Source organism: Protomyctophum parallelum (genome assembly GCF_964188405.1).
Source record: "Protomyctophum parallelum genome assembly, chromosome: 1".
Lineage (NCBI taxonomy): Eukaryota > Metazoa > Chordata > Actinopteri > Myctophiformes > Myctophidae > Protomyctophum > Protomyctophum parallelum.
Genome location: NC_139697.1, coordinates 21088015 through 21115630, shown reverse-complemented (window position 1 = coordinate 21115630; position 27616 = coordinate 21088015). Strand labels below are relative to the sequence as shown.

At 41.3% G+C, this 27616-nt stretch overlaps 1 protein-coding gene across 1 annotated transcript; it reads right to left on the bottom strand.

Moving 5' to 3' along the window:
• Positions 1–1457: 1457 nt before the first annotated feature.
• On the bottom strand, positions 1458–27454 carry pdk4 (pyruvate dehydrogenase kinase, isozyme 4). The gene is made up of 11 exons (XM_083785400.1): positions 26995–27454; positions 26054–26195; positions 20517–20588; positions 18021–18205; positions 17313–17411; positions 14931–15008; positions 10290–10366; positions 7738–7836; positions 5614–5730; positions 3800–3913; positions 1458–1869 (listed from the first exon to the last, which is right to left on the bottom strand). The coding sequence occupies exons 1-11, from the start codon at positions 27110–27112 to the stop codon at positions 1735–1737; spliced, it is 1236 nt and encodes a 411-aa protein (XP_083641526.1). The 5' UTR covers positions 27113–27454; the 3' UTR covers positions 1458–1734.
• Between the last annotated feature and the right edge of the window lie 162 nt (positions 27455–27616).

Here is a 27616-nt window from a genome sequence, read left to right as displayed (position 1 = left end):
TCATCTGCAACTGTTATTGGTTAGCGAGATTCAAGTTGGCTCCTCCCACTTCCTATGCCAGATTTTGCGATGGGTTTTCCCCCGGCAGGTTTTTCTTTTTGAGCCGATTGCGAAAGGAAAAATAAAAGCCTGGGCAGGCACGTGCACACATAGACATCATCAGAGACTTTTACCCGTCTGTAAAACAACTGCCCCGATCTCCAGGCTATGAATACAGCATTTACTACACCTGTGAAAGAAATGAAAATGCCCCTCATCTCCTTTCCATCGGAAGGCAGCATTCAGGAGAATTGCTGAACCGAAGTCTCCTGAACTTGGACGCAGCATTTTGCGTTGAACAAATTAGTTTTTCCAAAATCCACGTCGTACGTACGTCTGCATCTCCGCTAGCTAAAGAGTGCTGGGTTTGCGCCCCGAAAATAGCGGATCTACAAGCTCTGTGAGCTTGTAGATCTGCTATTTTCGTCCAAAAGTGCCCTCTTATGGGATTTCAGCCCCTGGCCTCGCTAACATTCACTGCACGTCCCTGCCTGGGTATATACCGAGGCTAGGGCTGCATTGACTTGACTTGGAAATATCAAACTCAAAACCATGACCATAGTTTGGCAGAGTTTGTAAACTCTTCAGGCAACTTCTGTTCAAGGAGGGCTCATTAAAGGTAAGTGGAGTAGGTAGGCCTACTACTACTCTGAAGAATATTTTCTTCAGAGGCATTTAAAAAAAGAAAATACATATGTAACCTGAGAGAGAACAACGCAGTTTGGCTATGGTTTGGCTGTCAGACTGACTACAGACACAATGTATCTTTACAGTTCAAATAAATTTACCACTGTGATGTTTGCACTGTACATTCATTCCCCGTCAACCATAGAGTACCAAAGTCTGAAGTCAAAACTACAACCTCATGCCGAGGTAATTTCTTTCAAAGTCAAATTGTTCAAATCACAGGTGATTTGAACTTAATGCTCATTAACCATTATGAGTAAAATACCTAGTTCTTATACTGTAAATATATTCTTTTTACACTTTCAACCTTGCACCCCTATATTAGGCATGCCATAGGTGAATATCTTAGCCTTAAGTTGTTAATAAAGTCAACAGTGTTTTTGAAAGTGTTCTGATGTCAGGACTTCGGCCCCCCGATTTCTAAATGGCTGTGATTTAGCTTTCCTTTCAAAACAAATCACTAGCTTCTTTGACTGCTTGAAGTGTATTTGTGTTAAAAGATGCCTAAAATAAATAGCTGCAAGTGTTTGTGTTTGGTGGTGAATGAGACAAAATTAGAGGTGAGTTACCTCTGCTACTCGCTAGCTTGTATTCTCTGATTGACATGAATGACATACAGTATACTGTATGGTTGCCTTCTGCTGCAGTAGGTGAAACTTCTTGGGAGGCTGGTCTGAAATCGTTTTATTTTCATCAAAACGATTGAAGTCCTTTTTGTTTCGGTGTGGCCATCTGACGTGAGATATGAGTCTCACTGGGGCAATTTCACCTCTACTAACTGTAGCGTGTTGTAGAAAGAGTCCAAATGGCACGTATACACACATACTGTAAATCCACACGTGAAGGCACTTTGTTAGTTAGTGTCAGTTCAAAGTTTACCCGTCTCTCCTGTCACATGAGAAACCATTCTTATATTCCTCATCGCGCCGCCTTTTGACCTCATTTTGTTCCCATATTGTTTCCATTTGCGGAGCTTGCATTATGCTCTCTGTCGGTCCCTTAGTTTCCTTAGTGGATCCTGCCCAGCGTCTTTGGCACCTTACTGGGCATGCACCAATCGTCCGCCTCGATGGTCGACTGGTAATGCCTTAATGCAGACTTGTTGAAAACAGGAAGTCTCTCTATGGAGTCTGTAGAGAGGGCCTGTGAACAGATCACAGAGCAGAGAAGCTTTAATGATACAGCTCTGCAGGGTACAGTGACATGGAAAGCCTCAGGAAAGCCACATTGATACATGTACGTATTAACCCATTTTGACCTGAGATCAGATTCCAAAAATGTCTGTTTGAAAATGACAGTTTTCTGAAAAAGCTATGTTTCTATGTCAGTCATTCTTCTATTTTTCAAAAATAGCAGACCTACAAGCTCACTCGGTGGCACGCTATGAGCTTGTAGATCTGCTATTTTCAAATAGCTAAAGCATAACCTAATGCTAACACCAAAAGGGGGTAATGTTATTCAAACGTATTTATTTTCACTTTCCTTCATTTATGTTGTAAATCCTTCGCGCCGTATAGGGTAATTTAAGGTATTCTAAAACCACTTATTGTTTGAATGGTGCTATATGAATTGTATGTGTACATCTTGACTACCTGTATGTACAAGCAACCTAAACTGGCTATGCTAGGCTAGTCCCCTGCAGCCTTTCACACTTCATTGAGCTTTCCTACACGGCTCCATGAACCACTTAAACCCTATACTCGACCGAGACGCCCAGGGGTCAATCCACCTGTTTTGGCAGGAATGTACTGCATATTGGGGTTCCTTGTATGTGTGCTTCACGGCCTTCCTTCAGTGTTGCCATGTCTCCTTAGAGACAGTTAGAGAAGGTTTTCAGTGTAGTTGCTTATTTGGGCTCGCTTTCTAATGTTGTTTAAACCAGTGGTTCCCACATTTCTTCACGTCAATAATTGTCCACGGACATCCATCTGAAAATATTTTGTGCCAGCCAGGGACCCCCATACAAGATTTATGTTGTTCAACCTCACAACGTGTCGCTGTGAGCTTGTAGATCTGCTAATTTCATAGACGTTTTCATAGACGTGGCCGCTCGTCTCTCTCACATAACGCAAAGGCTTATGTGGGACACTGGAAACAGGTCAATAGTCAATACTTGGTCCCCTTCTTTTTCCTCTCTCTACACGAAGGGCTGTATTTTGCGTGTCTTAAGTACCAGGTCTTATTACCTAACTTGACTAAACTAAAGACCTGGAGGCGTGATCAATGCCATTTGGCTATTCTGAGTGTTGATCACGCCTCCAGGTCTTTAGTTTACTCAAGTTAGGGAATAAGACCTGGTACTTAAGACATGCAAAATACAGCCCAAAATCTCTTTTGAAAAATAGAAGATCTACAAGCTCGACTGACATAGAAACATAGCTTTTTCAGAAAACTGTCTGCGTGTAGAAGACATTTTTAGAATCTGATCTCAGGTCAAAATGGGTAAAAGAATAGCTGTAAAGTAGTATAGTGTAAAGGGGTGAATGCAAAGGACAAACATCGCTCTGTTTCTCTAGAAAAGATCACATGGAAAGTCACCACTCGCAGCAAGACACTCACACTGCTATTTATGTTGTGTAATAGAATTTCACCACATGTGCCTACTATTTAGTCAATACAGTGGCTACGGTCAGTGTACACACATACACGTGAAAACCTCCACAGTCCACACAGTCGTTTAGCCTTAATGCCAAGCAGCTGATCCTACTTATTGAAGTCCTCGTTACATTGCATTTGGAGTTACAGGTGTGAGAACAGACCTGAGTACAGATTCTACAAAATGTCTTAAAAGAATAACTACAAACAACACATTGGCTGACACTAAACAGGACACAGGTGAAATACAATTACAAAGCAGACTGGTGAGACAATTAAGACACAAAACAAGGCAGACAGGAAATCACAGAACACTACTACAAAATAAGGTACAGAACACAAATACAAGTAATAAGTCCTAAAACACAGACAAAGTCCAAGGGCAGAGGAGCGTACCGTGACAAACGTTTGCTGTGAAAGAATGCTGTGAAAGATTTGCACACGTTTTCACGATTTTTCAAAAACGTTTTTTTCTCACCTTCAGGTATATGACAGCTGACGTGCCGTAGCCCTCCATGGAATAGAGCTGCAGGTCTCCCTGGAAGTACTTGGCGTACAGACGGGAGATGGGCAGACCGTATCCAAAACCAGCCTGAAGGATCGGACAGAGGGAGAGTGGTATGGATATTAAAAGGATACTACAGTGGTAGCATATTGCAGCATCACAGATCAAAGACAAAATGCCTGAAACATGTAAAAAAAACAAAAAAACATGAGCATTCAAACTTACTGTAGCCAGGCCTATACTAACTTTCTTTGGTCAACCATTGTAACAGCCATTCATTGTCTCACTGGCTTAAAGTTTAATCTCAGTTAAAGTCCACAGTTTTGTAATTCAGCTCATTTACAAACATGTTCACTTATATGTCAAGCTCGGTTTAGCAGATAGGTAGAATTGGATCACAGTTAATGTTTTACGATGAGGTCTATGGAGTTTAGCAGTGTTGCAGAAAGAAACAAAGGCAACAAAGTCAGATGACAATTAAGACACAATGTCAAATATGCATGAGGTCCTCCTATAGTTCTGTTTTGTTTTTACTCTTTCTGATTCTGACATTTTTTTTAAATAAGCACCATTGGTTATTACGAAATGTCCACTGCTTGGTAGGATTTTATAGCAATGCTAATGGTAACAAAATGGAGTCAGTGTTGATTTTGAAAGCAAATTTAGATTTTAGTTTCTTGAATAGTTTTAGGGTTCTAGGGTGAGTTTATTTGTTTATTTGGATCCCCATTAGCTACTATACCTTAGTAGCAGCTACTCTTCCTGGGGTCCACACATAAAATACATTACAATTACATCATATTAAATACATTTTACAAGACTGTAAGAAAAACAACAAAAATAAAACCATTGAAACTTAAAGGAATTGACGGAAGGGCAAACCACCAGCAGTGGAGCCTGTGGCTTAATTTGACTCAACACGGGGAAGCTCACATTTTAGTCACCTGGAATGTTTTTAGTGTTAGTCTAGTTTTAGTCGACTAAATAATATCATAAGATTTTAGTCGACTAAATCTAGTTGATTTAGTCGATGTAAAACATGTAAAATGTATTTCGGCTGGTAAAATAGCCGACGCGTTGTGAGCTTGTAAATCATCTATTCAAGTGTGAAATTACTTTCCATTAGTTCCTTCCTAACATGTTAGTCTATTTTTTTATTATTATTATTTCTTCCCCAATAATATTTAGTCTTAGTTTTAGTCGTCGTAGCTTAGTTTTCATTATAGTGTCCATGTCGTTTTCGTCAGTGAAAAATGGCAGTCGACAAAAACCAAAATGTCATGGTATTAGTGGAGGAAATCGACAGTGCCAGCTAGGGCATTAAGCAACTAGTCGACTAGTTTACTAGTCAACTAGTAAATCAACTAGTCGACCTTATTGGTACTAGTTGACTAGTTGATACAAATATATATAATAAATATATTCTTTCCCTGATTTTGTAGGCCTCAAAATCAGGTAGATTATAGTTATAGTCACCAATGTACACAGTTTTTAAATGTACCAATATTTATTTCCATATATTTTTTTTTTACATAGGCCTATTAGTAGTTAAACAACTAGTCGACTAGTCAACTAGTAAAAATGACTAGAAGTGAATGCCCTAGTGCCAGCCGTGCAGTCTGCAGGGCTTTTGTGTTAGCATTATGTTATGCATAAGCTATTGAAAAATAGCAGACCTACAAGCTCATAGCGTGCCACCGAGTGGCGCGCTACGAGCTTGTAGGTCTGCTATTTTTGAAAAATCGAAGAACGACTGACAGAAACATGGTGCAGTCTTTGGGGCTCACCAGTGGGGCGTTGCGTGATTGGTCCCCCTGTAGGTCCGGGGCGGGCGCAGTGGAGTACATGTAGCTGAACAGACTCTCAATCTTCCTCAGAGGGACTCCGCCTCCTTTGTCGGCCATCTATACACACACACAACACGTCATGTTCTCTCTTATTATTATGGCAACAGGCTCATGGTTAATAATATGTCAATATGTTAACCCATTTTGACCTGGGAACGATTCTGCAAATGTCTTCTAAATCCCGACTGATTTCTTGAAAAAGCTGTTTTTCTGTGTCAGTCGTTCTCAAACACTTTCATGTCACTTTTCACGATTCTTCAAAAATAGCAGACCTACAAGCTCGTAGCGCGCCACTCGGTGGCGCGCTATGAGCTTGTAGGTCTGCTATTTTTCAATAGCTAAAGCATAACATAATGCTAAAACCAAAAGGGGTTCCCGACTTCCCGCCCAAAATGGGTTAATGTATCATTATGTACATCTTCATCGCCTTCAATATTTGGCACGTTCAGATTTAATCTAAACTAAAGCAGTGGTTTTCAACCAGTGGTCCTTGTAGGCTGGTTCCAGGTAGTCCCCAGAGTTGTTAACCAAATAGACCCGCTTATAGATCTTTAACTCTTGAGAGCGTAAAACAAAACCAAATGGACCCGTAAACAGGTCCATTTGGTTTTCATTTTACACTCTCAAGAGTTAAATTATTGTTAAACATCTGCATTACTTAATTTACGAGAAGTCTACACAATTAGAGGATATAAAAGAAAACAAAAATATTCTTTAGTTTAGGGTCTGAGAGGCTAAATGTCATCAAATGGCGGTCCGTGGCTCAAATGCTGAATAAATAATGGGCCTTGAAATGAAAAAGGTTGAAAACCACTGAAATAAAGCATACTATAATAGCAGTGGATTCCAGGGAAAACATCATTCAGTCGCATTGTGTCACTCACTACTGTTGCTGATTGGTGTTACAGTAAAAACAAGTCATTGGCCTGGCATAAATCTTTATGACGGGTGCACTGGTGGAGTTGACATACTGTAAGCCTGAAGGTCATTGACCAAAATGTTGCCTATTAAACTGTAACTTTATTGAGAGTTTGTGCAAATTCCAGCTTTTCACCAGAGGAGAAAAACTTTTTTTTTTTTAAATGAGTTAATAGCACAGGCAGACTCTTCACATACTAGAGCATGTCTGAAATAAGTGTCAGAGCTGAACTCGACATGTAAATATGAAATAAATGCTTAAACATGTAGCTAGGTGAAATGTTAGAGACCACAGAAGTGAACCTTTCAAGCCTGTTTTCTCAACTCGCTGTTTTCTGCAAGACATTACTCTATAAGCCATATCTCCAAAACTGGTGGGTCAAACTGAACAACCAATATGTCAATTTGAAGCTATGATTCCCTGCTTTCATCATTTTTATTCAAAAAATAAACAAATCCAATGGCAGTCCCTCAGTCAAATTTGGTCAAATATTACCACTCATTTGACATTTCAGATGAGTCTTATTTCATGTTGTTGCCCTCCTGTTCGGCCCTTTCAGAACGATGAGACACACTATTTATTTAAAGATCTGTAAGCCTCGGACAAAGCCGACAGCCGAGTTGACAAATCATGACAATAAACAAACAAAAATTGGGCCGAACAAATAATGATTTTTCATTGAAATAAAAAAAATCGATTTTCAAAAATAAATAAAACCTTTTATTTATTTTTATGGGGGCTAGTGTGATGTGAAATGTCATATTCCATCATATTCAAGTGCTTTTGGAGAGAAATGATAGTCACTTTCAGTAGTAGAACAGTGTAGAGGGGAGCTGTGTGTGTCTGTGACTGTAGAGGGGAGCTGTGTGTGTCTGTGACTGTGCCCAGGTGATGATGGTCGTTGATGCTCGTCAAGGAAGGCAATTATGTTTCTGCACTGTCAAAAGTAATGCTACTTCTTTTGCAATGTAGTTAAATAAAAAATCTCAGGGGGGGGGGGAAGATAAATGATATAAAATAAAATAAACGTACATTTTTCTTATATCGTTAAAAATCGTATCGTGATACGAATCTTATCGTGAGTTGAGTGAATCGTTACATGCCTAACACTGTAGGCATTACAAAGTTGAGTGCCGTTCATGTACCTTGATGGTGAGGTCCTCGGAACCCAGTGAAACTCGTAACTTGATTGGTGGCATAATGAGGCTGGTCTCATGGGTCTCCACTGTGGCTCTCATTGCATTCTGTCGGAGAGAACACATACAGTAGGCATACATTAAAACCCATTCTGACCTGAGATCAGATTCTAAAAATGTCTTCTACATCCTGACAGTTTTCTGAAAAAGCTACGTTTTCTGTGTCAGTCGTTCTTCGATTTTTCAAAAATAGCAGACCTACAAGCTCGTAGCGCGCCACTCGGTGGTGCACTATGAGCTTGTAGATCTGCTATTTTTCGATGGCTAAAGCATAACATAATGCTAACACCAAAAGGGGTAACCAAGAGGGCCCTTTTTAGAATAGTTCTTCAACTCTTGAAGAACGAATGAAACCGAAACATTTAGTTTCATTTCATGCTCTCAAGAGTTAATTTAAACATCTGCATTACGTAATTTACAGGAAGTCTACACAATTAGACAATGTAGAATAGTTAGTGATCAACAACCAACATCAATACAGAATGGAATTGTGGACAAAATCTTATCGACGACAACAAGATATTCAAAGCTTTGGGGGTCTGAGTAGCGAACTCTCATGAAATGGTGGTCCGTGGCTCAAATGGCGAATAAAGGAAATAGAGCATGCACCTCCACTCTAGCCCAGGTGCTAGACAAAAGGCAGTACAATAGAAAAAATAGAGTCTGCAACACTGGTATGAAAAACTCAGCTCCACTGGTTTATTTGATTCAACGTTTCGATCCCTTAGGATCTTCTTCAGGAATGGCGAATAAATAATGGATCTTGATGTGAAAAATTACAGTACGACAGTACAGTTTGGAGCGGGCCACCACACACCTGCGTTGCCAACAACCACAGATCAATCACTGCAGACCTTTTAGAAGTGGTTCTTGGGTACAAAGTACAGTACTGACCTAGATATCAAGTGGGCTAAGGTTGAGTAAGTTGACATTAAACATGTCAAACAGTTTATCACATTGTGAAATGCAATGACGTATTATTCATTATATTATTTAAAAGAATATCATTATCTGTATAAGGAAGGCCTTAATGCATTGTTATACCCTTCAATTCAGTAAAGCACCTGTGTCATTTAGATGTTGCTATGTATAGCAACATGAATTTATCTAAAATTATGTTTTTCAGAAAGCTTACAGTAGGTTAGAAGGTGTTTTTATAATCAGCCTCAGGTCTAAATCAGTTAAACAAATAAGTAATTTAGAGCATACAAAGGCAATAACACGTCTGTAAACTGACATGTGAGTATTTGCATTATCTAACTCAGGGGTTTTCAACCGGTGGTCCGCGGCCCCCTGGTGGTCCGCGGAGGTACTGCTGGTGGTCCACAGCCAGGCATTCAGAAAAGTTATATTTTTGCCTTTTTTTACTTTACTTTTTTTTTTACCTTTCTAATATATATATAAAACTTATTTGCACTCTTTTTACTTGTTTGTGAATAATAATAATAACTTAAGTCGAATCTAACATTTCAAAAAGTCTTTTCAAAAAGTGCTCAACGTGTCAAAAGAAAAATAAATAAAAATCTGACGGAGTCATCAGCTGCCAGCGGAACAACCATCCTGCTCTTCCACCCAACGCATGCATGCTTACCGTGCTTGCTGCCCAAGGCAAGCACGGTAAGACGTTGCCATAATTATTCATCCAATTCATAATAATACGTTTGGGAAAGTCAAATCTCCCTCCCATAGAGTTATAATATCTGCCGCGGATCGATTGAATAGTCTCACATAATACGTGATGTATTCAATATGCAACTTCTCAGTCTATCGTTGCCGAAAAGGCAGAGCTACAAGCTCACAACGCGATGCAACCAGGTGCAATGTGAGCTGGTAGATTTTTGGATTTTTGGTGCATGAAACCGTCGTATGATGATGTATACATTACGCTTTTAAAGTGACGGTACACAATGAACAGTTCCCTCTGTATGTTAGAAAGGTACTGTATAGGCCGCCTAGGCCCTAGTAAAATGTAGTGCAGGTTGTAGGTTGGCTAAAATAAAGAGAAGATTATTAAAATAGAATAAGATAAAAAATATATATTCTGTGGTTGTCAGAAACAAACCTACTGTGACTGTCAAATGCACCAAGTGTCAAATGTGTCTTCAGTGTTTGGGTGATTAACTGAAATGGATTATTATTTTGAGACTTATTTTGAGTCCTGCTTAGTACAAGTAAAAAACACTTCTGTAAAACTTTTGATAATAAAATACTTTGAAACATTTTTTTGTCCAGCTCATGAATGTAGCCTGTGATAGTGTGATTAGTGAGTAACAAGTAAGAAGAAAACAAAAACAATCTTAACCCATGTTGCATGAATGCCCCACCACTATTGTGTCGGGTGGGTCCATCGTAGATCTACGATGAACTTACGCGACACAACAGTGGTGGTCCCCAGGCTGCTGCTAGTCAGAATGGTGGTCCCTGGGTCAAAACCAGTTGAAAACCCCTGATCTAACTAGTGTAACAGTTAGTAGTTTGGGCGTGGAAGACAGTCACTGTACCTTGAAGAGCTCAAACAGCATGTGGTAGAGGTGGGAGGGCACATACACAAGATGGATGGGCTGGTCGGGATGTTGGGCTGTGAAAAAGTGTGATAATTTGCAAATGGTCAAGAGGTGCACGCACATCCACACATTTCAAAGGGTGCAGGATCCAAAAGAATAACTTAAGAAAGGAAAGAGGAGATCCTGCATACCGTTTCAAAAGCTCCCAAAACTATTGTGAGAGGGAGGATGACTGATTTAAAACAGTCACACCTGGCCTGAGTCTAACTAGAACTGGACTCAGGCCAGGTGTGACTGCTTAAATCAGTCATCCTCCCTCTCACAACTATTTCTTGACAACAGAGCGGAAAACAATACGTTTCGGCCCTCAGGGGCCTTCGTCAGTACACCTGACGAAGGCCCCTGAGAATAACAGACCAATATCTGTTTATTGTCATGCTTTTCTTTCCATAAATGTACAATGTCATGTCACAGTACTATACGCTGTACTGTATGCGGCAATGGTGGTACTGTATATGCAGGTCTTTGTTTACTGTAAATGGACTATTGAATAACAGAGGTAAAAGGGCAAGCAATGGAATGGTGGGGCCGTTCTTGGTTAATTATTTTCCACAATGAAGTTCAAAAGGACATGGGGGGGGGGGGGGGAAACATAATAACATAATTGTGATATAGCTCAGCACTAGCCATGCCCATGACAAATTCACAACAAAGACAACCTTATTGAAAGGGTCAAAGACTTCAAAGTTAAAATGTCTAACCCGGTTTACGGCTGAAGTGATGACACTGAAAAGGCACTATAGCTAACTGAGTGTAATGACAATTATGAATTCAGAATGTTTTATTTCACAGTTATCTGTCGGGGTAACAGCTTATTGGCTGTTGATGGTGTCGTAACTAAGTTTCAAGGTTTGTATAAGGCCATTAACGGGTCTAAAGGATTTAGAACAGCAGTTGTAATCGACGTTAGTTAGTAGCAGTACTTGCGTGCTCTGCTTGCGCACAAGTAGGCCATGCATGGCCTACTTATGTGCAAGGCGCGAGTTGGCACCTTGAGATAGTGCATTTCTAGTTCTTCTTGCTTTCATAAAAAAAACTTTTAGAAAGTTTGAAATGATCTATCGATGATGTCAGCCCTCCTCCGAGACCGAATAAGACACTAGAAACGGTACCGTCTTATAATGAGCATTATTTAATTTTTTTTAAGATATTTTTTTGCGGCTTACGCCTTTTTATTGATTTTTTTGAAGGGACAGACAGTAGGCTGACAGGAAACGGGAGAGAGATGGGGGGGATGACATGCAGTAAAGGCCGTGTCGGGCTCGGGAGTCGAACCCGCGGCACACTGCGACTGGATTACCAGTCAGGTGCCCAGACCGTTACGCCACGGCCTGGGCCATAATGAGCATTATTACACGGCTCGGTCGAATGCTCATTCTGATTGGTCAATCACTGAATTCAGCTGTGTGTTATTTCTGGATGATGAAGTCAATAATAACGGGCCGCTGTCTAATCAGAGCCTCAGCCGGCAGCTGTCTGCGCTGCTTGGTTTTGTGACGTCGTATCGAACGCGACAGCCAGGTAAACAAACAGCACCATGTCATTTACAACTAAACATTGCTCTCAAGAATGTTTTTTAAAGCATTTGAAGCAAGAAATATGCACACTGCAGTAACCGGAAATGTATTTCTATTTGATGAACACCTCCTTGTTTTCTGAGGCCATCGTGTCCGCCACTTGTGGACTACTTTCATTACCGTAAATCAAGGAACTACTTTGTTAATTGTCTCCACCAGGCCGAAGGCATGGGGGGAGAGTATGTTTTGCACTCCGTCCGTCCGTCCGTGTGTCCGTCCGTCCGTGTGTGTGTCCGTGAGCAGCTAATCTCCGGCACCGTTAACCCGGTCGATGCCAAATTTTGCACACACACTCCCTGGATGCCAACGATGAACCTCTGCCCCAAAATTTCCAGAACGGCCTGTTATAGCGCCACCAGGAGGCCGCTTTGTGCAAAACAAGTTTTTGCACAGTACACCTACAGACTTTGTCCAAACATCGCGCAAATTGGTACACAGTCTCTCTAGTTTAAATAATAATTCAGATTGTATTAATATTAACTCTACTACATACTTTCTTATGCTTACTCAAGTAATTATTTACAAACACTCCTATCCTCCTGGTGGAGACCTGTGCCCAGAAGGGCACTTTTTCTAGTTGTCTCCACCAGGCCGAAGGCATGTGGGGAGAGTATGTTTTGCACTCCGTCCGTCCGTTTGTGTGTCCGTCCGTCCGTCCGTCTGTGTGTCCGTGACAGGCTAATCTCGGCCACCGTTAACCCGGTCGATGCCAAATTTTGCACACACACTCCCTGGATGCCAACGATGAACCTCTGCCCCAAACTTTCCAGAACGGCCTGTTATAGCGCCACCAAGAGGCCGCTTTGTGCAAAAACTTCACCGTTAACCCGGTCGATGCCAAATTTTGCACACACACTCCCTGGATGCCAACGATGAACCTCTGCCCCAAACTTTCCACAATGGCCTGTTATAGCGCCACCAAGAGGCCGCTTTGTGCAAAACAAGTTTTTGCACAGTACACCTACAGATTTTGTCCAAACATCACGCAAATTGGTACACAGTCTCTCTAGAGCCATTCAACGAAACGGGTCTTTCAGATTTATCACACTCCATCCTGATTGGTTAAGATTGGCTTCCAAAGTTCACAGGAGTGCTCAGTTTCAAACAAAATGCTGCAAATCATGAACACATCGCGTGATTTACGTGAAATTGTGCACCCACATTCCCACTAGGCCGAGGACGAAATGCCACATGAACAATTTCAACTCAGCCTCAAGGTGGCGCTATAACTGGCCGAAAAGTGTTTTTACCTCTAACTGCACGGATCTGTGGATAACCTGGTGGAGACCTGTGCCCGGAAGGGCACTTTTTCTAGTTACGTTTGTTTTGTTGTTACTTTTGGGTAAATGTATTCATCTATTTATTAAGTATAGCTGTGTAAGAAGCGGGATAATGCGCCGGTCGTTGTTTATAAATAACTCCCGACAGGATGATTAAGCCATTTTGGGCAGGAACCCATTTTGGTGTTGGCATCATTTCGTGCTTTAGCTATTGAAAAATAGCAGATCTACAAGCTCATAGCGTGCCGCCGAGTGGCGCGCTATGAGCTTGTAGGTCTGCTATTTTTGAAAAATCGAAGAACGACTGACATAGAAGATTTTTTTTAGAATCTGATCTCAGGTCAGAATGAAAACTGTCAGCATGTAGAAGACATTTTTAGAATCTGATCTCAGGTCAGAATGGGTTAAACACTGAGACGACTGCATATTATCCCTTGCTTATTGATGACGAATGATATGAAGATAAGTGGTCCTTTAACCACATTAACCCTGGCATCCCTATTTTTGGCAAAGTTTCCCAATTATTATTTTTTTACATTCTTTCAAATATACTGTATATTCTTTGTTGCTATTTGATATACAACAAAGTATATAGTGTAGGTAGGGCTTATAACCAAATGTGGGTGCATAAACCTCAGATTGCAAAGTGTAAATAAACCTGCACATTATTAAGACTACTAAAATCTGAGCGTGGTCATGATGTAATCGGGGGGTTTTGTGGAAACCACATGTTGTAACAATAACTCTGTCATGCTTTGAAGAATGGGCTTTATTCTTCTCACAGCACCACCGGCAATCTCTTGAATGCCTTATAATGTATAGCTGCATGTTTTAACAATTCTCCAACGCTACGTGGATTATCAGGATGAAATAAACCAGGTCCGCTTGCACTGCGCAGAGTTCCCTGTAGGTATGAGCTATGTGGATCAAAGCCTTTAAGCTGCATGGGTTCTGTCGGGTCCAGCTGATAGTAATCAGACGGAACCTCTACTAAACTAACAGAAGGCACTGCATGGCCCAACCAGACTCATGCACATTTTGTGCTATATTAAACAAATATAAACTACATCATTTAAAATAACACCCTATTATCAGCTTCAATCATAAACCATCTATCTGCCAGACTTAAAATGTTTACTTCTGTCTGTGCCTCTATAGCCCAGGGTTTATAGTGCGCCTATTACCATATGACACCACATCAAAATTAAATATTTCCAACGTATTTTGATTGTCCATATAATAATAATATATATTTTCTTTTGAAATATGTTCTTCCACATCAGGATGCAATGGTCATATGCAATGGTCATGTGCAGGATCACATTTGTACAGTAGACGTGAGGGGACTTAATTTAACTGACTCAACACATTTTTGCATATTTAATTTGAAAAGAATAAATTACACCCGTATGAACCCCCTCTCTCTCTCTCTCTCTCTCTCTCTCTCTAGCAGGCAACAGTGCTGCACTGTCTCTCTCTCTGTTTCTGGCACAACAGCGTCCCTACTGGTACTAATAGTCGTACTCGTGCTCACAGTCACATAGGTGCATGGGTGGGTGGGTTAACGTCACATAGATAGGTGGACACGGACATTGCTGTTCCTTGAAGTGTTTGCACCACACACAGTTTATGGCAGTGATCACCCTCCCCTGTGCGTGCCTAAGGTTGCCTATACCCGTAGCCTGAAAACAAGAGGTTTATAGCGGCGGAACATAGCCTACCGTTGAACTGCGTGATCTCTATCTCAGGAGAAGCCAGGTAGTACTGCTCACAGAGCATCTTGGAGGTCTCGTATGCATCTGTAGGGATAATTGTGGCTGTTTATATCAGGGTTTGCACACAGGAATCTATTCATTGTCTGTAACATTGTGAGCCATGCTGCCTGGTAGAGAATGAAGGAAAAAATAATCCAAGCTATGTCAGTGCATGCTGTTTACAAGCTCTTTAGCTTCGTTGGCCAAAAATAACCAAATCACCCCTGGCGATTATGTCAGGTTTGTGACTCTGTGTTAAAATGTCTGGGGTGATTTGTTTATTTTTTTAGAACAGAGTTTTTTTATATGACCCAATTTTCTTTTTGGCAGTACAACGACAATCTCATCACATCTTTTCAACACTAAGCAGTGCAAAACAAGACAAAACTATGAAGATCCCAACCAGTGTGAGTGCAGGCTCCTTCTATAGAGCAGTGGTTTTCAACCTGTTCCATGTCAAGGCCCGTTATTCATTCTGCTTTTGAGCCACGGACATTTAGCCACTCAGACCCTACAAACTAAAGAATATTTTGTTATTGTTGGATATGATTTTGTCCACAATTCCATGCTGTATTGATGTTGGTGGCCATTAGGAGAGATAACGGGAAAACGCTGATCGAAATAACACTTTTCTTTCCTACATTCTAATTGTGTAGACACTAATTAAACTCTTGAGAGCGTACAATGAAACCATTTGCTCTCCCCAGGTTGGCAGAGGGAGTGTATGTATAGCGCCCACGATTACATTCGATAATTGATACTGGGTGAGAAAGAAATGGGTTGCAAAATCGCGGGATAAGAATATAAGGGAAAAACCAAAGGACGGCTAGGTTGAAAACCACTGTTCTACAGTAACCTCGCGTCACCAGGCTTTCCACCTCGGAGGAAAGCCTGGTATGTGTGTTACAAAAATTGTCGTGTGAACCTGTCTGGAGCGGAGCGATATCGCTACGTTACGTTGTAGTCATTGTTTTGTAGTCGTCAGGCAGAAAAACAATCATCTGGAACTTCCTTTTCCCTCAAACCGGAAGACTAACAATACAAGCTCTCGTGTATAGCCTGCGGCTTTTATTGAGAGAAATCGGTTTGAGGGGGAAAAGGAAGTTCTGGATGATTGTTTCCTGCCTGGTGACGACTACAAAACAATGACTACCACATGACGTATAGCGATATCATCCTGATGACTACAAAACAATGACTACGAAACAATGACTACGACATGACGTACAGCGATATCATCCTGATGACTACAAAACAATGACTACAAAACAATGACTACGAAACAATGACTACCACATGACGTATAGCGATATCATCCTGATGACTACAAAACAATGACTACAAAACAATGACTACCACATGACGTATAGCGATATCATCCTGATGACTACAAAACAATGACTACCACATGACGTATAGCAATATCATCCTGATGACTACAAAACAATGACTACAAAACAATGACTACCACATGACGTATAGCGATATCATCCTGATGACTACAAAACAATGACTACAAAACAATGACTACCACATGACGTATAGCGATATCATCCTGATGACTACAAAACAATGACTACAAAACAATGACTACCACATGACGTATAGCAATATCATCCTGATGACTACAAAACAATGACTACAAAACAACGACTACCACATGACGTTTTATCGACGATTATCATCCGCTCCCGACCGGATCCTAAAAGCCTGAAAAAGGAATGCTAGCCCCAGGCTATAGTTCTAACAGAGAAAAAGGAATGCTAGCCCCAGGCTATAGTTCTAACAGAGAAAAAGGAATGCTAGCCCCAGGCTATAGTTGCGAACGCAGTGAGCCACTTACTATGAGACCCTGCTGCTCATGTCTGTGTATGTGTGTGTGTGTGTGTGTGTGTGTCTGTCCCGCTGTGACACCACCCGCCCGCCACCAGAGGGCGCAGCTGTAGCACACACACACACACACACACACACACACACACACAGGGCGCAGCTGTAGCACACACACACACACACACACACACACACACACACACACACACACACACACACACACACACACACACACACAACCACACACACACGAGCGTTCGCTTCCCGCGTTTGCGCGTCTTACTTGTTCTAACAGAGAAAAAGGAATGCTAGCCCCAGGCTATAGTTCTAACAGAGAAAAAGGAATGCTAGCCCCAGGCTATAGTTCTAACAGAGAAAAAGGAATGCTAGCCCCAGGCTATAGTTCTAACAGAGAAAAAGGAATGCTAGCCCCAGGCTATAGTTCTAACAGAGAAAAAGGAATGCTAGCCCCAGGCTATAGTTCTAACAGAGAAGTGCACAGTGTTGTGTCTGTGTTACCTCGCACTACCTCCACCACGTCGCAGGTCGGGTCGATGCTGCCGATGTGTTTGGGATGGGCCGGGTTGGCGGCCTTCGCGCTGCCGTCAAAGATTAAGGCTAAAGGTTGCAGAATGACAAACGCTCACACACACACACACACACACACACACACACACACACACACACACCACACACACACACACACACACACACACACACACACACACACACACACACAGGATGACAGTGTGATTTATTATTATGGTCGTTGTTACTAGTATTGGTGATATTTTTACAGTTTCCTTTCCACTTATCTAACGTGTAATCTAATAATTGTTTCTTTTAATCCACTGCAATTATTTGAAAACTTTAGTTACTACATAATTACTTTGTAGCTTGTGATTATTATTATTATTACAGAGCCTACATTAAAACCCATTCTGGGCGGGAACCCCTTTTGGTGTTAGCATTATGTTACGATTTGGCTATTGAAAAATAGCAGATCTACAAGCTCATAGCGCGCCACTCGGTGGCGCGTTATGAGCTTGTAGGTCTATTTTTCTTTGAAAAATCAAAGAACGACTGACACAGAAACATAGGCTTTTCCAGAAAACTGTCAGGATGCAGACGACATTTTTTAGAATCTGATCTCAGGTCAGAATGGGTTAACCACTTCAGGCCTACATATATATATATATATACAGTTGGGCCATGCATTATACTGACTGTGCTGGTTCATGAGCATGCGCGTGGAGATGCGGCTCATGTAGAAGCGGTCCAGGAAGTACTGGACGTTCTGGTTGGTGACGGGGTCCACGCCGTACATCTCCTTGTACTCCACCACGCCCTGGGCCATGGTGGGCACCACGTTGTTGTGGCGGTTGCGCACGTTCACCAGAGCCTCCGTGAAGCTGTGGAGTGGAGGAGGCGGCAGCGAGACAAAAGTTAGTTAGTTAGTTAGTTTCACTAGCCCTTACCCGTTGTGAGACGGGCGCAGTACCCCCTTGTGGCCGCGGGGGGTACTGCGCCCTGGGTGCATTTTCGCTTTTTTAATTCACTAATAAATTCACTATTAATTTATAATTATTTAAATTGGAAAAAGGGCTTCGTTACGCCCTCCATATTATTATGGTCAATGCCGGTGTGAAAAGTGGGAGTGGTTGGTGCAGGCAGTGAGGAGCTACGGCAGTCACAGTGACACACAGACAGACATTGATTGAATTATAGTATGATTTATTGTCCACGTGTGGAAATTCGTCTTCGGTCTCAACAGTAAAAAACAAACGGTTACAACAACAGCAACAACACTTAACACAATTATTTTCCCATGGCAAAAAAGTGCAGGACAACAGTGGCAAATACAACAAACAAATCTAGCGAGACATGGTATCATTTAGTTTAGTGCCTTAATGGCATTTGGTATGAAGGAATTTAAAAAAAAAGGTTACAGTTAGCTTTTGGTACTTTTGTACCGTCTACCAGAGGGAAGTATAGTTGGAACTCCCTGCAGAGCGGATGAGAGAGGAGGTCGTTTGCTATCTTGATAGCTATTTTTTTACGAAGTATCTCCTTGTAGATAGATACAGCCTAATTGTTGCTGTCTCTTCCCAATGATTTTTTAAGCTATAGGTTTACTATTCGCTGCAGCTTGCTTCTTCCTTTTACATTTAGATTGCCAAACCACATTGCCATGTTAAAAGTCAAGATTCCAGAGAGATTATATTATGTCAGTGGCAGCCGACCAAGAAGGGCTTATTCAGTCTGTTCAAGTGTTGAATGATATTATGATCTGATTAATGACACTGGGACGTTTATTTGGGACCAATGAATCCGAGCGGGTCGATATTTGATATAGCCTTGTCTTTAGGGTTAGATCCAAAACTTTTAATTTGAGGGTGGGACAAGTTGGACGGGGTGATGGGACGGTCTTAGCAACTTATTACTTACAGTAAGTACTGTAAATGCCTTGATGTCATATTCGACCATAGGCCTATACTATTGGGTATCATTTTGTTTTAGGCCTGACGTCGAAAAAAGAAAAAGATTTGCTCTGAAAGAATATATATTCAAAGATTTGTGACGCATTGTTACGATTTTTCAAAAATAGCAGACCTACAAGCTCGTAAGCGTGAGCTATGAGCTTGCAGATCTGCTATTTTTCAATAGCTAAAGTATAACATAATGCTTAGTTAAAACACCAAAAGGGGTTCCCGCCCCAAAATGGGTTAAACCCCTCTGGCGTCTCACATTTAAAATGCAAATGTTGGTCATGGGTGGTATGGTATGGCCAACTTGGTACTGTGCCTAGGCCCTATAGGGGACATGTGTCATTTTGTTATGACACAATTTATTATTAGGGGACTAACTAAGGACATGCAGGTCTCCAATCGAACTGGGGATGTTGCATGTATGTGGTCAGCTACAGTGATGTAACTAGGTTTTCAATGTAATGAGTCCCGGGATGAGGGGATGGCCAGGGACATTTGATGAGTCCCACTTCAACGACGTTAGGAGTCACATTTTGCCATTTTTACAAATTGCAGCATTTAACTCCCATTTCATTTTATGTGGTTATAATGTGGTTATATTCATGTAGAAAACAGAAGAAGAAATGATCATTATAACTAAATCTAGCAAAATATCGCGATTTATTTTTTGACGTGTATTATTTTTTACTGTACATGCTGAGTACTGTAGTACTGTAGTGCATCCCGTGGATGCAGAGGTCGTTGTTTTATTGCGTCCCTTAACTATAAACTGCGTTTTGGGATGCAAAATGCACCCTATTTTAATCTCTGCAGCTACCAGCACACCCCTATTTATCATATAGGTTAACGGAGAAGACAAATAGATGTCACCAACCCCCCAACTTACTGTCCCTTAATATCAAAACACAAAAAAAACATTATTTTAAAGGTTTCAATATAGAATTTCCCACTTTATGATTGACCAGCACTAAGCATGAATGAGCTGCACAAAAGCATGGCCAGTATACTGTATGTGTGTGGTTGATGTACACCAACATACACAACACTGTACTCACTCAGCCTCACACATCCATACTGTATGTGTGTGTGGTTGATGTACACCAACATACACAACACTGTACTCACTCAGCCTCACACATCCATACTGTATGTGTGTGGTTGATGTACACCAACATACACAACACTGTACTCACTCAGCCTCACACATCCATACTGTACAGAATGCATGACTTACTTGGAGAGGACTCTTTTATCATCCGGGTCTTGCTCGAGAAATTCCACGAGCTCTAACAGACTCTGAGAATACCTACGGAAGAAAAGCATGAAAATACATCATGTAGATAAGTCCAAATCAAAATATATATTCAACTATACATTACATATATACGTACAAATAATAAATATACGCTAATAATAAGAGCAGAGATGGACAAAAGACTTAAAGTGATAACATTATCAATACACAACATATCATAACAAATGTGTTACACAAGATTCAATCAATTGATATATTTGTAAAACGTTTATTCCATCTCATGTACTGTGCTTAACTCTTTATAGTGTATGCCATATCTATCTTTCTTTTTCCTTTATTCAGGGGAAGCCCATTGAGAGCAAGGTCTCTTTTTCAAGGATGCCCTGATCAGAGCATATTATCTTCTATCTATGAAGGCACCAAGTCTCTGTACGTCTGCGTGTGTACAGTACGTCTGTAATCCACGTAACTCGAGAACCGTTCGCCCCACCGACTATCAACACACGCGTTCCACACACCCCCACATTGCCCGGTGTCGGTCCCCTCGGTCGGACCCACGGTTGTCCGGAACCGCCACAAAAGGCCTCTAGAGGCCCGGGCTCTGGACAGGGCCCCTATACCCCAGGGCTCCATATCACAACTCTCTATATTTGGGCGTGCCTGACACAGAAGTCCATATATATAGGAATAAAGGGACACAGAGAGACACATACAGAAATCTCCATATATGGGCATAAAAGGGACAGACATGGAATGGGTACAACTTCTCCATCGTTACCGACTCGGTGCTCTACAGCCGGGCACTGGTCCAGTATTATAAAATACAATTATACATTATAATGGAAGAACAATAACAAACATTTGAACCACAGTATGACATGATCACATATGCAAATGAATTAAGTATTGCATGAAGCAGGTGCAGTCACTAGTGTGTAGTGTGTCCTCATATGGCCAGAATAGATGGTATATGTGCGTGACATCATCAGCATGAGGTCTCCGGAGGTTATGCGGGAGTGGCAAAAAATATATACTTTCTGGCCTTGACAGCTCATTTATCCAAACAGAAGAAAAGTCCTATCTGATTGCATTAAAATTAAACAATGCTGAACTCACTTTGCCACGCATTTTATGCATGTGCATACCCTCTATAATGGTCCTAAGATGAGATGAATGAAAACAATCAAAGTGATCTTGAAATACTGCACGAGTGCTGATTTAAGGAACTTTACTCATCAGGAAATATCACACCATGATACAAGGATCTCTCTCTCTCTCTCTCTCTCTCTCTCTCTCGTGCCCTATAATGTGTGCCAACAAAACAAGTTATGCAATGGAAGGAAAGTCAGAGTCAAAGAGGTGGATTGCCAAATATAGACACTAAAATCTGGGAACTGAATTCTAATTGTGGAATACAATGACACGAGCATAATTAATTATACATGTGCAAATGTTAAATCTTTCCTATGATGTCACTTTCAGTATCTCTGAATAACACTTAACTTTAAAGGGTAAACGTTAACTGGATTACAGTAAGAAATAAGTCAATAAGAAACAAATGCCTGGTGAAGGCAGTGACACGTCCAAGTAAACACCATTGATTTTTGCATTGCCTAGCATAGAGATGTAGCCTGGATTTTTTGAATTAAACAATGCTGAACTCACTCTGCCACGCATTTTATGCATGCGCATACCCTCTATAATGGTCCTAAGATGAGATGAATGAAAACAATCAAAGCGGCTTATTTACATGCAGCAACTGTAATACACAGTAGTTCAACCAAAGGCCACAGCGGTGACCTCATTGTCTCTTGAGAAACTCTGTGTGAACACAATACACATTAGTCTAATTAGCTACACTAAACTCCCAACAGCCAATCTAATGCTAATACGATAATCAATGATTCAGTCAGTGCTCTACAGCCTGACGGTCTCACGTGGCAGCTTGTTTATCACACAGGGCGCTTTTCACGCGGACTTTAGATGTGGGCCAACAACAGCTAGGGTTGTCCTGATCGGAGCGGGAGATCAGAAATCGGCTCCCATCGCATGATTTTCAAAAGATCGGAAAGAAAAAAAGGAAACTGACTCATTCTGATAAAAGTAAAGTCACATTTTGCCTTTCAATAATTGAAAGGCAATTGTAAAGACTATACACTAGAGCAGGGGTCTGTGACCTTTTTTAAATTAAGTGCCATGTTTTTATTTTCTAGATAAGTCAGTGTGCCATATCAACATTAATTAATTTTAATAGCACCACGTGAAAATTCCAACATATTTTGATTGTCCACAAATATAAACTTTTTCCTTCTTTTCTTTCACGTTAATGATCATTAGACTCGGGGCAATAACAGAGTTCAGTTTTAATGAATGTAGAATGCAGCGTGTAATTTACACACAAATGTGAGGGACATTTATTTGACTGCATTTTTTTTTAATAGTTTATTTTTAAAACCAAAAATACTCTCTCACACACTTGCCAGTGTGCCAGTGATCACCCTCCTTTGTGCCAATGTTGGCACTGGTGCCTATACCCCTGCACTAGAGTGACATACATTAGGATATTTGCTATTGTGATAATTATGGTATACTGCAAGTGTTATATAAAAATGTAAAGATCGTATCGGGAAAGATTGGTATATGTCTCAAAATCTAAATGATCGGAAACGGATCGGGAGCAAAATGAAACGTGATCGGGACATCCCTGCCTGCCAACAACGATGGAGGAAGTCACACAAAGTCCCAGGCAGGCATGCGTTGCGTTCCGTTCTGTTGTTTCTCTAGCGCTGTAGGGGACTGGGTGAAAGGTGACACATGAGGCAGCGTGGCTGCACTGCTTGTGGTGCTCCCCAGCCCCCGTGCTGTCCCTGAACCGACCTTCAACACTTGGGTTTTAGGAGTCACGCCCATCGTATAAACACCATCTTGAAATACCGCACGAGTGCTGATTTAAGGTTAAGGAACTTTACTCATCAGGAAATATCACACCATGATACAACGATCTCTCTCTCTCTCTCTCTCTCTCTCTCTCGTGCCCTATAATGTGTGCCAACAAAACAAGTTATGCAATGGAAGGAAAGAAGATAAAGTCAGAGTCAAAGAGGTGGATTGCCAAATATAGACACTAAAATCTGGGAACTGAATTCTAATTGTGGAATACAATGACACGAGCATAATTAATTATACATGCGCAAATGTTAATTTTACAGTAAGATTACAGTAAGAAATAAGTAAATAAGAAACAAATGCCTGGTGAAGTAAACACCATTGATTTTTGCATTGCATAGCATAGAGATGTAGCCTGAATTTACTTTTCTTTTTATTTTATTTTTTTAATGGCTAGCAATTCAGGGCTGGAGCCAGGCTAATAGAGGTGGTTAGAGCCAAGGGTTTAGGATGAGATACAGTTAATGCTTCTGGGTTTGGCTTAAACTGATGCGACTGCACACTGTAAACACGGTATGGTATGCAATCATAACATCAGTACTGTATGCATGTTCTACCCCACAAACTACGCCGAAACAGGCAAGCAACTAATAACATGATTGCAGTTATTGCTCGACCCCTTGGATAGAACAGAGCAGCAGATCTGTCATGCCTCCTAATACAGTATCTGATGGTTGACACACACACATAACCTTTTATTGCCTCCTTTCTTCACACAGCCACACCTTTCACACATCAGGTTCATGATACTGGGAGAGTGCAAAAAAGAAAAAAGATCGCCGATATAGGCTAACTAACCTATTGTTTGTAACAAAAGCAACAGCGTTGACTAGTTCAAACCAGTTTAAACCTTTATGTTGTTGACATCGGCTGCTATTAACATGAAACTATAACTTTCACAACAATAATATATAGGCTGCACTGTCACTGCACTGAAATGGATGCACATGACAGTGAAACCGAGCTACACTTCCTAACCATCTGTCCATTGTACCAAGACATCAGAGACACATACTTCCCACAGATTACAGCCACACACGGAGATTTTGAAAACATGACCAATGACAAAAACCTCCCATATCTGCTGGGCGAAGTACAACAATGTGCAAACACAGCAGCAAGATTTGTGAGTTGCTGTGATAGGAGAAGGATATCAAATGGAACACAACCACCCTAAAGACTAATCATTGTGTATATTCCTGCACTATACCTGCATCGAGTGATCTTGGTACATAGAAGTTGATCTATTGAAGATCCTGACCTTCAAAGTACATAATTTTTGTTTTGATTGTATTGCTGTATTGTTCTTTCTGCTTTGGAAATGTAAACGTATGTTTTCTCATGCCAATAAAGCCCTTTGAATTGAATAGAAATTGAACTGAATTGAATGCAAGACAAGTACACAACCTAAGGGTTTCTTATAAAAGAGGAAACGGAGGGTGTGGGCTGCAAACCCAGCTTAGCTTATCTAATTCAAACAACCACCATAAGGCCTGTTTCCTATTTGATGATGGGAACGTGTCAAATAGCAACAATAAAAGTACAGTAACCTGCAGTTGAAGTGAGGTGAGGGAGGTAAGCTGCTGATGCATCATTTGAAGTGAAAATAACAAGTAAGATCTGCTATATTATTAATGCAAAACCGACACCAACAGAGTTCATTAAAGCGAGGCTCTAATGTGTGCTCCATACTGAACAGCTGTGGCGAACGAATGTCTGTAAATCCCGCTAAATGGCCGTGGCTGGAGTACGAGTGACATCCTCGTAAATACGTGAACTGTGGGCCAACTAGAGCTCTGCTGCTCTGAGCGGCTCACTCCAGCACAGTTGTGCCAGTACAGGTTATAAGAACTCACAGACGGGCAGGAGAAGTACAGTACAGGCTCTTGATGCCCGTCTCTGGCAGTTCGGTTGAACTTGTAATGATCAGTCTATAAATCTTAGGTAAGATTATAGGACATTATCTACAACTGGTAGTTTATAACTTGTTATCAATATTCGGTACGTCCGTCCATACAGTAGCCAGTTGGCCTATTCATTTTCTGTACATCTCATGTGGAGTTGAGTGCACGTACAGTATGTGCCTATATAGCCCTATATACTATAGTCCAGGACCACTTCAGAGCACAGCACGAACTTGAAGTTTCCACTCAATTCTTTTTGGTTGGCTCTGCATCCTGCTGCTAACAGTGGGCAAAATGGCAGTCAGCTCCTCTCCATCGTCAAGGCATTGACCCTTTGCTACCTTCTCAGAACACTGAAGCAAAATACACTGGTGGTGTGGAGTCTGTGGACTATGGATTCAGCATAACTAAGGGATGTCCATATCCTGGAGTCTGGGGTTGAGAGGGGGGTGTAATAACAAGGACGCTTATGGGTAAGGAATGTGGCCTTTTATGAGATAGGATAATGCTGGACAATACAGCTTTCCACATCTACTGATAGGCTTAACAATTACTTAACGCACACACGCACGGACGCACCCATGCACGGCACGCACAGCCAAGCACACATGCATCACACACACATAACTTCTTACAGACACACACATATATATAGATGACCCCTACCAGCTGGTCAGCAGTTGCACGGAGGGGGTGCCAAGCAGTTTGTCTGGGAGGAAGTCGATTTCTTTCATGATGTTGGCCAATCTGACGGGGAGCTCCTGTCGCAGGAACACGAAAGAGGTCTTCTCACACGCGTTGGCCGAGCCTGCATGTGGTCACGACGCAGTGTTAAGAAACAATGAACATTGACTCAACTTTGACCCCTTTACCTGATTTTTTTTTTTATCCAAATCTAAATTTGAATCAAGCTGGAAAGAAAGAAGCCCCCCTTCTTTCCAGGAGGACTGTGCAGTGGGGCGTGACTTTCCCCACATGCGAAAATACAATAACACGTGAATCAACAGTTTTCTTTGCTGAGACAGCCATGGACATGTTATGTATATAGGCCTACTGCAGTTACTGTAGTGTAGTAGAACATGAACACCTTTTAATAGGTAGCAATAACGTCATAATGTAGTAGTATAAGCCTACTGAGCAGTGTGATCATGCCAGTGTTGGCCTACTGTACAAACTGTACAAACATGCCAGTGTTTGTACAGTTATTCAGTAGGCCTACTGTTTGCATATTTGCCAGTGCTAACAACTGAATTTAATAATACATTATTTTGTTTTGTTCAGTTTGTTTCCCCATTGTTTCGGTCTCTGTCTTATAACATTCATATAAACAAGTGATAGATTGGCCTATGACTTAGGTGGGTTTTAAGGTCAGAAATTCAGAATGGTTTCAGAGAGAATAATTCATTAAAGTCTAGTGTTTTTTTTTAATGGGCCAAGCTGTGACAATAAAGAATGAGAAATCGGGCCATATAACTACAGGATCAGTTAATCATTTATATTGTGAATCCTGCACTCAACCAACATGTCGAATGTGACCAGTTCGATACCGAAATGCAAAATCATGTCGCTGTCCTTGATGTACGGTATGTATGTATGTATACACTTACCAAAGTCTATGAACTGCTTCATGGACAGTGGGGAGGGAGAGAACTTTGCAAACCTCTCCACTTGCTTTGGTATTCCAGCCATCGCGCCGTTCTTCAATAAAAACTGAGCGAACTTCATGTTTTCCTAGCCGGCGGTACTGGATCAAAGATCCCCCACACCAATAGCCTACTGTGTTTGTGTGAAGCGGAGACAGACAGCCCAGGCCGTCCGTGTCTAGCTTGTCTGCACAAACAGTCCAGTAGTCCTCTGTCTGTGTAGGACGACCTCCAATACCTTTGGATGCCCGCGGTTAAATTCTGTCAGCCATCAACAACAGAGAGTCTTTTATAAAAAATAATGAACATGGTTAAAAAGAGATGGTTGTCAATCCACTCCATTCGCCTATAATAGCTCCCTCCAGGGGCATCTTAACGGACTTCTTCTCTTCACACAGTGCATAGTACACAACCACTGCTGAGTGCAGCGCCGTTGTTTATCGCCAACGACTGAGATTGGCATTGAATTGGACCAATGGGCATCGCGGATACAGGGGCTTGGGGGCGGGATCGATGTTGTTTTCGCATTGTTGCACTGTGCTGTGTCCCATAGTAATGTGGATGGGTCATGTAACGGTCTTATGTT